Source organism: Hydra vulgaris, chromosome 06 (assembly GCF_038396675.1).
Source record: "Hydra vulgaris chromosome 06, alternate assembly HydraT2T_AEP".
Taxonomy (NCBI): Eukaryota; Metazoa; Cnidaria; class Hydrozoa; order Anthoathecata; family Hydridae; genus Hydra; species Hydra vulgaris.
This window is the reverse complement of record NC_088925.1, coordinates 59,584,705-59,600,969: the sequence shown is the minus strand read 5'-3', so window position 1 is coordinate 59,600,969 and position 16,265 is coordinate 59,584,705. Positions and strand designations below refer to the sequence as shown.

At 27.2% G+C, this 16,265-nt stretch overlaps 1 protein-coding gene and 1 long non-coding RNA gene across 2 annotated transcripts; one reads left to right on the top strand and one right to left on the bottom strand.

Moving 5' to 3' along the window:
• Positions 1–663: 663 nt before the first annotated feature.
• LOC136081558 (general transcription factor II-I repeat domain-containing protein 2-like) lies at positions 664–1,827 on the top strand. Its single transcript, XM_065798885.1, has one exon. The coding sequence runs from the start codon at positions 664–666 to the stop codon at positions 1,825–1,827; it is 1,164 nt and encodes a 387-aa protein (XP_065654957.1).
• Positions 1,828–13,636: 11,809 nt separating this feature from the next.
• Positions 13,637–15,813, bottom strand: LOC136081095 (uncharacterized). Its single transcript, XR_010638890.1, has 2 exons — positions 15,636–15,813; positions 13,637–15,567 (listed from the first exon to the last, which is right to left on the bottom strand). It is a non-coding gene; the product is annotated as an uncharacterized LOC136081095 (long non-coding RNA).
• Between the last annotated feature and the right edge of the window lie 452 nt (positions 15,814–16,265).

The following is a 16,265-nucleotide window of genomic DNA, read 5'->3' as shown; positions in this document are numbered from 1 at the left end:
AGAAACTCAGCTTGTGATGGTTTTTAGATTCTTATAACGGGAAATCGCCAATACTAATCGATACTAATCAATACTATCAAATGATGGATCAATACTAGTCAATATTAGTCACTACTATCAAATGATGCATCGCTAAAAAGGGCAGAAAAAGACCTTTATAAAACAACTGATTTTTGCTCATAAGGATTAAAATAAAAGTTTTATAAAGCATAACTGATTGCAAAAAAGCAACAAATCTGTTTGACTATTTTCACTTTACTCTTTAAATTAAGCTGAAATGCGCAATAAATTTGTTCGATTGAAATAAAATAATATGTTAGACATAAAATTATGTCAAAATATGTCAATAGAAAATATGTCTGATATATTTTATGTCAGCAGAAATTAATTCAGACATAAAATTATGTCAAAATATGTCCATAGAAAAAATATCTATCATGTTTTATGTCAGCAGAAAGTAATTCAGACATAAAATTATGTCAAAATATGTCCATAGAAAATATATCTGACATATTTTATGTCAGCAGAAAACAATTCAGACATAAAATTATGTCAAAATATGTCAATAGAAAATATATCTGACATATTTTATGTCAGCAGAAAATAATTCAGACATAAAATTATGTCAAAATATGTCCATAGAAAATATGTCTGACATATTTTATGTCAGCAGAAAATAATTCAGACATAAAGTATGTCAAAATATGTCGACAAAAAGTTAGTGTGCCGAAAGAATTCAATATCAAGAGGCACTATAAAACTCATCAGGAAAAATTTGAAATTTATCAAAAAGATATATGGATAGACAAATTAAATGAACTAAAAGCCGAACTAAAAAACCAACAAAATATTTTTCATTTTGTGAACAAATCAAATGAACTCGTAGTCAAAGCAAGTTATAATCTGGCACATTTAATTGCATTTCATTCCAGACCTTTCACTGACGGTGAATTTATCAAAAACTGCCTAATTAAAACTGCAAGCGTTCTTTGCCCTGAAAAAATAAACGATTTTAACAACATAAGCCTTTCAAGAAACACAGTTGCTGATCGTATTAATGACATAGCAACAGATTTGAGAAGTCAGTTAACAAAAATCTGCAAGGATGTTAAGGCCTTTTCAATTGCTGTTGATGAAAGCACAGATGTCAAAGATGTTGCTCAGTTGTCTGTTTTTATCAGAGGTTGCAATTTCAAAACTGAAATTACAGAGGAACTTCTAGAGTTGATTCCAATGCATGGTACAACAGCAGGTGCAGACATTATTTTGGAGATTGAAAAAATACTGGACAAGTATAAACTTCAAATTACTAAACTTGTGTCTATAGTTACTGATGGAGCATCCGCTATGATTGGTTCAAAGAAAGGTCTTGTTGGTAAATTAAATGAGAAAATTGGCAAAAAGATAAACAATTTTCTTTGTATCATTCACCAAGAAGTATTATGCGGAAAAATAGTTGATCTGGATTATGTGATTAAAAGAATAGCATCTGTTGTCAACTTTATAAGAGCAAGAAGACAAAATCATTGTCAATTTGCTTTATTGTTGAATAAAAATGACAGTGAATATGAGAAGTTACCATATTACACTGAAGTTCGATGGTTATCATGTCACAAAGTACTCAAAGCATTCAATCATCTGAAAACTGAAATATTTCAATTTTTGGAAACAAAAGAGCAAGATATTTCAGATATAAAAAATACCAAGTTTCTTCAAGATTTAGCTTTTCTATTTGATATCACAAAACACCTGAATGATCTGAACATTATTTTGCAAGGAAAGAACAAATTGGTCACCACAACGTTTGATAATGTCAGAGCTTTTTAAACCAAGCTTTTACTCTGGGAACGCCAAATTGAACGAGAAAATTTGGTACATTTTGAGACGTGCAAGTCTATGAAGCTGCAAGACCCAAATTTTATGTTCAGCAGCTACTCAAAAAATATAAACAATATAAAACAAGATTTTGAAGTAAGGTTTCAAGCTTTCAAAAAATGTGAACCAAAGTTTACTTTGTACACCTCACCATTTAACTTTGATATTAAAAAAGTGGAAGAAGATCTGCAAATGGAATTAATTGAACTTCAGTGTGATTCTGTTCTCAAACAACAATTTACTGATGTTGGTGTACCTAAGTTTTATTCATTTTTACCACCACATCAATTTCCGAAGATGAATTAGTTTGCTTGTCAAATATGTGCAATGTTTGGCAGTACTTATCTTTGTGAGCAACTTTTTTCGCACATAAAACGAAATAAAACCCCTGAGAGGTCCAGACTTACTGATGAACATTTGTCTTCCATAATGAAAGTGGTAGCTAGCCAAAACATAAAACAAGACCTTATTAAGCTTTCAGCGAATAAGCAATGTCAAATTTCTGGAAAATCCAAAACTTTATAATGTTTGTTATTATTATTACAGAATACTCCTTGTTCATTTTTATTGCGTTCTTATTGTGTGAAATAAATAATGCAAAATTAAACTTCTGTACTTTTTTTAATAATATTGCAGTGATTTGGTAGATTTTAAATATAATTATAATCTTGTTTACTTCAAACCTTAGCATAAGGACAGTTTGGGCTGAAGAGTTACACTTCATTCATCAGAAAAATAAGTATTAGCTTGAGCGGCCCGTACAATATTTCCTCAGGCTAAAGAGGCCCCCATACCAAATTGAGTTTGACATGCCTGGTGTAAAAGAAATCTGTACCTGGTTAAAGCTGGATAATCTCTTTCAATATCAGTTAAACGGAAATGGAACAAAGAATCTTTAAACAATTTCTACTGCAGTTGGAGCTTAATTGGCAACTACTAAAATCTATATTATGCTTATTTTTTTTTAATTATTTTGTATTTGAGTTCATCAAATAATTCAATAAATAAAAATAGACAAATAAAACGGAAAGAAACTAATTTCAGGAAAAGTTGATGTTTGCAAGAGTTCAAACGCTGCTTGCTTTAAAGTTTGTCAAAAATGTTTTCAAGTTATTGGTAAAGCTATACGTCATAAATGGTACCCTGAAAAGGAATCAAAGAATCTGGCAACTTATCTTTTAGATAAAGATAAAATATTTATAAAATATTTATAAAAATATTTATAAAAATTTATTTAAAAATTATTAATAAGATTATTATTTAAAATCTAAATGTTTCTTGTTATTATCTCATTTGTAAAACCAATATTCTGAAAGATATATACTCAAAAAGTGATATGGAAAAAGGTGAAGTGCTATTTTCCACTAGTATTTTATAAATCTTGCTTTCTTTGAATATATTTGTAAAATATTGTGCCTTTCTAAACTTTTGTCAAATATGTAGGTGTTTCCAAAGTCCCCATAACTCTAGGTGAAACTAGAACGAAACAGACAGAAACACCGTTTTCAGAGTTTAACAAGTTAGTTGTTTGCAATTGACTGAGCTCAAACCAAATGTTCTCTTGAAGATCTTTAGGCAAAATGGAGTTAAGTTTGAAAGTAATATTGAAAAGAAATTGTATGATGAAACAAAGATACTTAAGAACTGTTTTCGAAAATGTTTCTTTGGAAGATAAAAAGAAAGGGATACTAAATCATGTAAAAAGAGATTTAGTTATGTAAAAGATATTACAGAATATCTTGAGTTTGTTATTGAGTACAGAAAGCATCTCCTCAATACCTTTATTTATTTTTTTATTTTTTTTATACATTTTGCTGTTCATAAAATAATATAAAAAAATTATTCCATTAAAAAAAATATATATATATTAATGTAAACAGACAGTGGCTCAAAGAAGATATGGATGACCAGATTCACCACAATCTTTTCATAGAAGATATGGATGACCAGATTCACCACAATCTTTTCATAGAGCCCCTATGTGAGCTTTAACAAGAGCAAAGAAAATAAAGTTTTTATAATAAAATTAAAAAAATAAAAATAAAATTCTCCGTTTAAATCTTTAAAAAAATAACAAAACTCCGAAAAAAAAATAATAATAAAGAAAGAAAAAAATTCAATAAGAGGAATAAATTCCTTTGAATATATAAAAAAATAGGTTAAAAAACGATAGTGTATGTTAAAAAAACGAGAGTGTATATGTTGAGTTTCAAAGCTGTCATTTCATTTCAAAATTTCATTTTTTATATAAAACTTAAATGAATTTACTGTTTTCACCATATTGATGTGGTTATTTTTAAAACTGTTCCAAATCTTAAGCCCTCGATATGTTATACTATATTCTTTGTATTTAGTTAGTTTATGAGGTAGTGTGTATGTAAGCCTCTTGTTTGATTTCAGAGAATAGTTATTGTTTTGATTTATCTTAATTTTTTTTCAAAATTTTTGGATGTGAGGTTTTTTAAATGATAATACATAAGATCATGTGTGAAATGTATTTATCTTGTATACATTCATCATCTTCATTTTCCTCATTAATGGCTTTGCATGCTCAAATTTGTTTTTTTCCGTATATAATTCTGCATATTTTTGTACACTAAATTTTTAAGTTTAGAGGGTTTGCCCACACAATGTTACCATAATTAATATAGCTAAGAATTAGGCTGAAGTATATTAATTTAAGACTTTGAGTATTAATTAAAAGACTAACTATACATTATACCAAATTTTTTTTTAATTTTTGGTTCCATGTATTTTATGTGGGAAAACCAAAATAAAATTTCATCTACATAGACTCCTAGATACTTTAAACACTCTTGTTTTTCAATTTGTTTACTATTTATAGAAAGAAATGGTAATTTAAGTGGCAGGTTTTCTTCCTGCGTTTTTTTATAAAATAATGTATATTGAGTTTCGTCTACGTTTATTGAGAGTTTATTACCTCTGAATCATTTATTTATTTTTAGCAGCTCAATATTCATTTCACCATATAGCTGATTAATATCACTATTGGACATAAACAAATTAGTGTCATCAGCATACATAATTGAATTTAAATTTGCAGATACATTACAGAAGTCGTTTATATATATTAAAAAAAGGAGAGGGCCGAGAATTGAACCTTGTGGTATTCCACTCAGTATATTTAATGTACCAGAATCCGGATTTATCACATATTGTTTTTGGTCAGTAAGGTAGCTTTTTATCCAAGAAAAAGTTTTGTTTGTTACACCATATTAATTTATTTTTCCTTAGAGTATAGAGTGGTCTACTGTGTTAAATGCTTTTGACAGATCTATAAAAAATCCTAGTGTAAACTTATTTCTTTTAAAACCGTAAGTTATTTGGTCAACTAAATCAATAATGGCATGCTCCGTTGAAATATTCTTTTTAAACCAAAACTGTTTAAAGTAAAAGAGACTGTTTTTTGTGAAATGAACATAAATTCTTTTATGCATAACGCATTCAAATATTTTGGAAAAAACAGATAATACGAATATAGGTGAATAACTGGGTACACTTTAGCTACTTTTAATGTATCAGAAAATACACCTTTTTTTATTGAAATTTTTATAATATGAAACAGAGATTTGATAATATGTTTTTTAATTAAAAATTACTATATTGCTGGATATTCCATCAATATAGTAATTTTATCATCACCCGGCAATTTGTTTATTTTTAAAGATGAGAAAGCCTCCTCAATTTCTTTTAACGTTAGTTCACTGTCACATAATAAATTATTATTGATAGAATTTAAATAGGTTTTGAATGAACCAATGAGAAGTACAATTTTATTAGCTAAATTTAGACCAACTTTAGTAAAGCAATTAATAAACTCTTTTGAGATTTGTGTTGGGCAGTGAATATTATTATCATTAATAATACTATTGAGAGGTAGTAATAAACTACTTTTATTACAACCCATGAGGTTATTAATTAGACTCCATGTTTTTTTTTACATCAAATTACATTCAGTAATTTTTTTACTGTAAAATTGTTTTTTTTTCATTTTTAAGTAAGTTTTGATAAAAATTTTTATAGTTTTTATATTTGTTTTCGTTTTTAATTTTCTATTGTTGAGAAATTTGTTATAGAGATTTTGTTTTTTTCTTGAACATTTTACTAGAGTTTTGTTCATCCAAGGGTTAGTTAGTGTTTTTGTTTTTGTTTTTATTATTTCATAAGGAAACGTTTCATTATATATATTTGAAAATTTATTGAAAAAGGCATTGTATGCTTGGTTAGTATTTTGACATAAATACACTTCTTTCCATTTCTCTTCGTTTAGTGTTCGTATTTGCGTTTTTTTAAATTAATTGTTTTTGGACGAGTGGTCAAATTTATATCAAGATTATTAATTTTAATGTTGATAGGAAAGTGGTCATTTATGTCTGTTTAAATATTCCTGTTTCAAATGACGTATCTAAAAAGTGGTTTAAAAGGATGTTGTCAATCGCAGTTGCTGAACTTTTAGTTATCCTAGTTGGTTTATTAATAAGTGAGGCACTGTAAGTATATATTATATTTAAAATGCATATCAAAAAACGATTTTGTAAGGGTTTTTTGATATGCTTTGTAAGGGTTAGCATAGGTTAAGGTTTGAGCATTTGATTTTTAATACAATAGATTTATAATGATAACTATAAACTATAAGAATAATGAGTAAACAAAAATATTTAAGGTGGAGGTTCAATAAAAGTTATTGCAAACTTGTAATGTTTGTAATAACTTTCATTGAACTAGTTAACAGTTAACTAGGTCTCCAAAACCTCTGTTAATCTCAGAAGATTTGGAGACCTAGATAACTGTTTACGCCAGTATGCTGATGCAGGCTTTCCTAAGAAATAATGAATTTTAAGGTTATTAGTTTTTTTTTATATATTTGCAATCTAATGAAGAATTTTTTGTATAAATCTTAACATTATGTTTTATTTAGTTTTACTCAGAATGTTGTTAAGTCTTGTCTTATATAGGAACATGATCCTGAGATGCTTGTCATAAGTCGTAGCGGCTGTGGCGCAGTGATTAGAGCGCTTGCTTGATAAGTAGGAGATCCAGGTTCGAAACGAGCCCTGGACAAATTTTCGCGTCACGGTAAGGAAGGAGATGCAAATTATTTGAAATTTCTCTTACAATGGCACGGTTGTGGATTTTGTTTTGCAAGTTTCCTGCAGGATTATTTAAAAAATAAGTCGGTGTTATACTTGGATGTAGGAACTTGACTTCATTAAAATTCTTGTAGATTTTAAAATACTGAACCAAATCGCCTCTTATTTGTCTTTCTGAAAGTGTTGCAACAAAGTTAAAAATATCCTGATCTTTAGTTCTTTTTGAGGTTAACAACAAATTCATATACAAATCAGGGGGAATGGAGTATTTTATGCTAAACTCAAGATACAATAGGTTTTACATAATAAGACTATTCTTAAAAACAACAACAACAACAAAATATTTACGCTTAAAAAGTGAGGTCTGATTTTCATTTTTAATGTAAATTTAATTTAAAGTTGTAAAAATTAATAAATTTTAGGTTAAAATTTTGAAGTAAAAGCCCTGAAAAACTACCATTTTTAGATGTATATAACAAATTTAGAGGAAATATACAATTTTGATGAATCTCTCAACCCTATAAATGCATAACAAGAAAAAAATAAGAAAACAAACAAGAAGTGTCAGAAACAAGAAGACAAACAAGAAGAGTCAGAAACAAGAAGCCAAACAAGAAGAATCAGAACAAGAAGACAAGCAAGATAAGTCAGAACAAGAAGACAAACAAGACTATTGCACAAAAAAAATTACTTTAATTTCTTCTAGTTCTTCATCCTCAATATTACCTTTTGAAACTTCAATTGATTTAAGTTCACCTCTCATTTGTCCAACCATAGCTTTCTGAAAAATGATGTTATGGTTTATTCAAGCAAATGCATTTAAATATATTTTAACAAAATTTTTCTTGTCAGGGACTTTTCTTTTCTCCCAAATCATTCTGCCTGAAATATCTAGAAAGGGCTTTTATTTGTTTTTCCCTTATATATGTATAAATCTAAATCCTTCATTGATAACATCATTCTAAACTTCTAATCCAATTTCTGACAAATTTCTTTCACTTTCAGATCATATAACAAAATTAACCAGCATTCTTAGTACTCCAAAGAATAAAACTTTATTTTTGATCAGTTAAAAAACTTGACAAAAATAAATTCACCCAGGAGATTTATGGTGTTAAACAGGACTAAAACAAGAATGATATCAACTACTTTTTTAAAAATGTCCAACAAAATTCTGGATTGCCATGCTTCCGTTAAAGTAAGTTACTGTTAACTAAATTTAAATCTAAGATTACAAATGAAATTTAATTCAAATAAAAGTTAATATCTGCTAAAACACAAACTTTAAAACAAATTAACAAGTCTGATATAAACAAACTGAACAAGAACTGATTAATATATTTTAATTATACAAAAAATAAAGCAACCTTGATAATATTGTTAAGTAGTTTGAAAGCTTTTTAAAAAGTAAGCAGTAGAACAAAGAGAATTGGAATCTAATTGTTACAAAATACTCTGAAAACTTTATTACTGTTATAAAAAGTCAGCAGTAGAACAAAGAGGACTGGAATCTAATTGTTAGAAAAGTTGTTTGACTCAAGTTGAGATATTAGAAGTTTGTAAATTAAAGATTCAAAACTTTGATAAAAGTAATTATTGGGCAATACTTAGAAGAACCTGAGTTTATAAAAACTTGAACTAATTTGAACCAAAAATGCAATTTTCTGGCAGAAAGGAAGGCAGAATTCAGATAATCGCTTGTTAACTAGTTTATAGAGTTAATTATTTTTTTTCTTCTTACTTTTGTTATTATTTTCATGGCTATTATTATCATATTTAATTTATTATTAATAAAAATGTTGTTTTTTCTTAAATCTGATTGTAATCTTTTTTCAGAATACGTTTGATTTGATTTCGATTGACAATCCCAAGCCTTTCAGAAGAAAAACCAGAGAAACTAAGAGAAAATATATCCAAACCAGAGAAACTAAGAGAAAATATATCCAAACCAGAGAAACTAAGAGAAAATATATCCAAACCAGAGAAAATATAAGCATAAAACTTTTTAAAAATTTTTAAAACTTTTTTAAATTTAGTATTGTCTCAATAGTTCAAACTAAATTAAAAGTGTTTCACTTAATAGTTTAAACCTGATAATTTTTCCTAAAATACCACGTTGATGTAGAGCTTAGGTTAATTATTTGTGTCATTTATGAAGTGCGGCTGTTATATTGACATTGGTCAAGGTTTTTTAATGTTTTATTTGCTTTGCAGACATTAGAAAATATAAAAGTTTCAAATTTTCAAATAATTAAGTTTTGAAGTAATTAAGCTTGGATTAAATAACTTCAAAATTTTGATTTTTTCTAAATTCTTTGTAGTGAAACACTTTTATATTAAAAAAAAATTATGCTTTTATCTAATTCGATTTATATTTTATTCATTTTATCATTCGTTTCGATTTTTTATTTTTTTAGTTTTGTTTTGTAATTCTTTTTTTTTAGTTTTTATTTTTCTTTCCAGTTTGTTTATTTTTAATTTTAATTTAAGATCCATTTTCTAAGAAAACCAAGCCAAAGTGCTGTTGGCTCAAAAATGATATCCTTCAACCACGTTTAATTTCCCCATTCAAGGTCCTTGCAAGGGAATTTATTGTTTTTTGATAGAGTTTCTCATTGCAATTTTTATGGTTTAAAAAAATTGAGAAATTACTGGTTACGAAGGTACTTCAGTCATCAAATTGCCAAAAAATGTTTTAACCAGCATCCAAAAAATAGCCATTGTGAGAAAAAGAATGAGTTTGAATGTATAGATTTTCTATAATTCCATAATACCATTCTTTCAATGCAAAAACAAAAAAACAAAAAAATAAGGGGTACTATTGCATCGGTGAAATATCTGCAGTAACAAAATTATACTTTTTGTATATTTTAAAGAAAAACACGGTGGAATTACTCAATATATTATTTTTTTTTATCTTAATTTATCAAGGTTGGGTCAGTTGCATAGATAAGATTTTTTGATGCATTAGAAAAGACATTTTCCAGCAATATGCAAACTAAAAAACTTAAGTGTTTTTATGCTAATCTTAAATGAGAAAGCTTTGCAGTAATTGGTTTAGTTTAATTCGTCGTTTAAAAATGTTTCCAATGTAAAAATATATTAAAAAAAAGTATATAAATGCCTGTCTGTAGCAAGAAGAAGACATAAATTAGCCCTTTCACTGAGCCCCATTAGAAACGCTTTCTGAAACCTGGGAACAAAAATACCCCAGGAAGAACACAATTTGCAGAACCCCAAATGTGAGGGCAATGAGTTGAAAAATTTTTATTCTTTCTATCTTATACTAAATTTAAATTTTATCTAATAATCTTTCAGTGTTCAAAAGTTATAATCATGTACCACATTTGTCCTCCCCAAAAGGAAGGGGTTTTAAATTTATATGGTCATAACTTCTGAACACTTAATCATTATTAAATGAAATATAAATGAATTTGAATTTTGTGGAAAATTACTTTAATTAATCATTGTCCTCACATTTAGGGTATGGGGGAAGGAGGAGGGGGTGATGTTCAAGGGGTATTTTGGTTTCCAGGCTTCAATTACTGCATTTTTTTGGAAAACATTCTCATTTGAATTATTACAGTTTTAAAGGAAATTATGGAAGAATTTCATAAAAGACTTTAATGGCTTTGTACTTTATAACATCAGGTAAAGCTGACCACTACAAATGATTCTTGACTCCAAAACTATGCTTTATAAAACTCACCATGTAACCGTCTGACAAAAGTTTAAAACTATACTTTATACAACTTACCATGCAACCATCTGACGAAAGTTTAAAATAAGAATAAGTTAAAACTTGTTTTAATTTTAATATCACAATCAAAATCAATAAATGTTCGAAAGATTTTCAAACTGAATAAAAATGAAGTAACTCATTTATAATTCCAGGATAGTAAACCTTTTTGACAATGGTCTTTCAATCAAAATCTAGATTTTTTGTCAAGACTTTTAAAAGCAAAAACTTTTAAAAGTCTTGACAAAAATTTTTTTCTGGAGACATGCATTAAATATTTTTTATAATCAATGATATCTTCTCCAGCAATTACATTATCATAAAACGTACGATGATAATCTTTTTAGTACAACTAAGGATTCACTTAAATTTTTACAATCATAACAAATTGTAGCATTAGATGCCATTAAAATCTGTTGCAGTTGTTATTAAAATCACTCAAATCAATGTAATATTCTTTTCTGCATTCAAACATTTACTAATTTTTTTTTAAACTTTTAATTTAAATTCGAATTTTAAGCATCAAAGGAAAAACTATTTAAATCTTTTTTTCTCAAAATTTTTTACAGCAGAATTACTCAATATATTATTTTTGTTTATCTTAATTTATCAAGGTTGGGTCAGTTGGGTTGATAAGATTTTTTGATGCTTTAGAACTGGTATCTTCAAGCATTAATCAAAAAATAAGTTTGGGTGAAGTTAGGTTTTAGGGCTGTTTGTAGTGAAGCCCTATTTTACTGCAGTATGGAGCAGACAAAAATCACAGCGTAAAGCATAAATGGCGATGTTGTTTATCTGATGGGATAAACTAGGTATTAGTGCTGAGCCTCTTTGAATCGCCAGTACTAATAAACGCAAATCTGAGAAGTTTATTACCACCATTACATAAATTACGATTACACAAAAGCAATAATGTTTTTTCTATACTTTTACATTTATTTATTTATTTTAACCCGACACCGCATACATTTTTTTCTTAATGGTTAAAAAAAAATTTTCATAAAATATTATGAAAAATGAAGTTGATAATTCGAAAAAATTAGAATTTTCATGAATTTTTTTTATGGGGGGTCTTTTAGGCTTTGTTTCTTTAAAGCAACACTATCCAATCGAGTTTAAAAAAAGACGAAATTTAAGGTTATAATCATGCCTAGAAACCTAGCAAATACTCCACAACAAAGTCAAATTTAGTGGCTTCCAACTTCTGATTCTTTTTTTACTAAAATAGTAACATACAGTCATTGATTTTCAATGACATAAAAAAGAACTATACCATTTTGCAAAATGTTTCAAAAAAAATTTTGAAAAAAGGGATTTGGTACAGATTTCCATAAAAAATCAAATACAAAACAAACTAATTTGTTATTTTCTTTATTAATAAAATTTAATAAAACATATTAAACATTTTTTTAAAATAAAATTCACCAGTTTCAATTAGTGTGAAAATATTTGAAGCAGTTTGATTTTGCAGTAAAGCACAAGTTCACTTTGCATCTTTTACAGTAAACACATGTGATGTGCTGATATTCAGGATTTTTTTTTTTTGCTTTTCAATCAAAATGAGAAACATTAGATACTGGGTTGACACTTTCATAAGTTGACAGTAGTGTTACACCACGATTATCAAACCATTTGATAGCCCTCAATTCAACACCGTCATAGGTGGTTGTCCATAACTCCACAGAGCTTCTGCCATTCTTTCTCATGACTTGATCTGATGTCATTTTTATTTTTGAAAGACAATTTGCTGTTACTGTACCTAGACAACCAATTCCTTGCTTATAAAGTGTCGTGAAAAGATCAACACCTGTGTATCAATTGCCGCAGAATAGTTTATACCACTTGTTTCTAGGAATATGCTGAAATAATGTTAGCACTATATGTCCAGAGGTTTTTAAATTAGGTTTATTTAAGCACACATTAATGGCACCGGTATGAACTTGAAAGTTATAAATCAACCCATCAATACCAGATAAAACATACAGTTTGTTACCCCTTTTCTTAGGTTTCTCTGGATTGTATTGTTTCAGCCCAGATTTCCCTTTGAATGGAACTATTTGTTCATCAATACATAATAATTCTGATGGTTTTAGATTTGAATTTTTTTTTGTAAATGATCGACAAGGGGGCGGATCTTATAAAGCCGATCTGTGCAGTTTTCAGGACAGGTCAGGCTGTCACTACAGTGTAGAAGTATTTTAATTTTTTTAAACCTGTTTACTGGCATTGTACCTGCAACTTTTTCAAAATAAAACTCTTTGCTCCAGTACAATCTAGTACTTGGCATCTTTACCAGACTAATTTCATACAAAATACCAATAAATTGTTCAAGTTCGTTGCATGACAAGTTCAATGGGGAAGAAGGATTGCATTGTATGGCATACCTATTTGATTCTTCTACAATAAGTTCAAAAATAGAATTATCAAGGAACTTTTTGTAAAATTCAATTAGCTCCCAGTTCTTCATATCTTCATCATCACTTTGCATGTCTCAAAGTCTAATGTTATTTTTTAAAATCTCCTCATCAGTTTCAATCTCAATAGCACTTGGGAGGAAAATATTTCCACATCAATGTCACTTGAAAGGTCACTTTCTTCAGACATTTGTTGGTGGAATACGCAATTTGTGTGTAACTCACTATTGTTGTTTTTTCGAACCATAAAAACTTTTGCAATTCATCTAAAAGTCAAAGGAAACATTTTATGGGTTAATAATAACTACACAGAAAATGTTTAGAAAATTACTTTATATGTTAAAAAATACCCTAAAATGCATAATGTTGCTTTAAAGCAACAAACAGTAAAATAAAGCTAGAAGAACCCATATATGGAAAAATTGATTTTTTTTCTTTTTATTACACTCACTAAAGATTAAAAATAATTATATATATATATTCTAATCCTTCATATATTTTTTTTTATTTTTATTTATTTATTTTGTCATTAAAAAAAAAAAATACAGTGCTGTTTATATAAATAAAATTTACATGACCGGGGCCAAAAGAAGACAATATTTGCCTTATCACTACGCCCCGACGTGCTTTCATCAGCAAGCGTGTACAATCATTAAAATGTAAACCTAAAATTACTTTGTACGATAAATACAAATTAAATAAATACAAATACAGATAAAAGATAAATACAAATTTTACATGTATGTTAAGATCAGTAACTAATATATACTATAATATAACTATAATCAAATGAAAATCGTAAAAAAAAAAATAAAAAAAAGAATAATAATAATAATTACACCTAAAAATTAAAAATAAGTTAATGGATGAACTTAAGGAAAACTTAAATTAAAGACCAGTTAATAAGATAGTTGTTAAAAAAGAAAAATTAAAAATAGAAAATAAAAAAAAGAAGACGAAAAAAAGAATCTTAAAAAGAATTTAATTCCTTAACATCGTTAAGAAGTTTTTGTTTTAGTTTTTGTTTGAATAGAGAAAGCGAAGAACAATTTTTCAGCTGGTTATTTAACAAAGTGTTACATAATTTAGGACCTCTGATGGCAATAGAAAATTTAAAACCAAATAGTGCATTTTAGGTTGCTCATAACTGTAATTTGAAAACCTTGTAGGGTACTCGTGGTTGATTTTATTGAAAAGTGTATTAAATATTATAGGAGTTACTTTATTATGAAATTTGTTTAGATACCTTATTATGATATATGTTTAGATATTTACTTCAATAAACACCTCTTTCAACAGTAGCTAACTGCGGATTTTTGCTTGTTTGAAATTGATAATAGCGGCAGTTTTTATGAACAAAGAAACAATTAACGTGTTTTAAACCACGGGTTTATTAGTATATTTTACGGAATATAACTAAACATATGCGCATTAATTTAAATTTACACTATGAAATTAAGTCCAATTCTGTTTATTTCTTTAAATATACAATATGCGGTGTCGGGTTAAAAATTGAAATCTATGCATATGCATATTTGTTTTTATGCAAGTTAAACTTTTGTAATAAAGATTTATGTTTACTGTGACCTGTTTATGTGACCTGTTTTGTTTTAGGTTAATTTTTAATTTTTTAACATTTGTTTTAAATTAATTAACTTTAATATGATTAATCATTAAACTTTCTAAATTTAATAAATTAAATTATACTCTATGCTATCTAATATTTTCTATGCTAACTAATATTTTCTATGCTATCTAATATTTTCTATGCTAACTAATATTTTCTATGCTATCTAATATTTTCTATGCTAACTAATATTTTCTATGCTATCTAATATTTTCTATGCTAACTAATATTTTCTATGTAATCTAATATTTTCTATGCTATCTAATATTTTCTATGCTATCTAATATTTTCTATGCTATATAACATTTTCTATGCTATCTAATATTTTCTATACTATCTAATATTTTCTTTTTGTAATATATTTTCTAATAATAACCAAATTTCTGAACACTTGCTATTTTTATATTCATAAACTTTAAAAACCTTCAATAAATAAATGAGACACTTCATGCATAAAAACTAACTTCCTCAGACACTTCATGCATAAAAACTAACTTCCTCAGATACTACGTTAATAAATCAGATATTTCATGCATAAAAACTAATTTTCTCAGACACTTCATTCGTAAAACAGACATTTCACAGATTAATCTAGGGGATTTGGTTTTTCGGATCAGCATTTTTTAGTAAGAACTAAAAAAAAAATCATACGTTTTTATCAGAAACATCGTTCAACGTATTGTTAGAATGATTTTCATAGATTCACTATAATCAAGCACTGATGCATCTTTCAATAATCCTCCATTTGTCCAAGGGCGACCTACTTTGACTTTTTTACCCTTTTGTTGTGGCAACTGTTTGCTATTAAACAAAAGGAACAAAGTAATTATATTGATAATAAAATAAAAACCTAATCTCAACTTTGTTACCTTTCTGTCTTCTCTTTCTTTTTTCCTTTGAGCATTCCCTCAATAAGAAGTTGTCAATTTTGCTCAATAATTGGTCTTCAGTAATTGAGTCTGCTTCTTCAACAACTTTATCTGTAGTAGATGTTACCGAGTCAGATGTAGACTTTGATTTTGATATTGGCTTTGGAGATATGGGAGCCTCTAAATTTATATAGCTAATTAAAATATTTCCATATAATTAAATTCAGAAACATGTTTCTGAATTTAATTATATGGAAATATTTTAATTAGCTATATAAATTTAGAATATTTTAATTAGCTATTATAAATTTAGAATATTTTAATTAGCTATATAAATTTTGTTTTTTATCTTGAATTTAATTTTTTGTTCCAGTTCTTGTATCCAGTTTAATGATAAATCGGATAATTTGGTTTCAGTTTTGTTTTTATAATTGACCTCATATGATCTAATCAAACATTTTTTTAAATTGTTTTTAAAAAATATTTTGTTAGTCCTATTTACTATTACACCATTTTTCACTTTTTTATTTATATTAAGAAGTTATTATTATTTTAAAACCAATTAGTATTTATTATATAAATTCTATGTTATAAAAATCTCTGTAAACTTTATAACTAAAAACTAAATTA

Coding starts and splice junctions, on each gene's coding strand:
- LOC136081558 (XM_065798885.1), top strand. CDS start 664: ATGTCAGCAGAAAATAATTCAGACATAAAGTATGTCAAAATATGTCGA.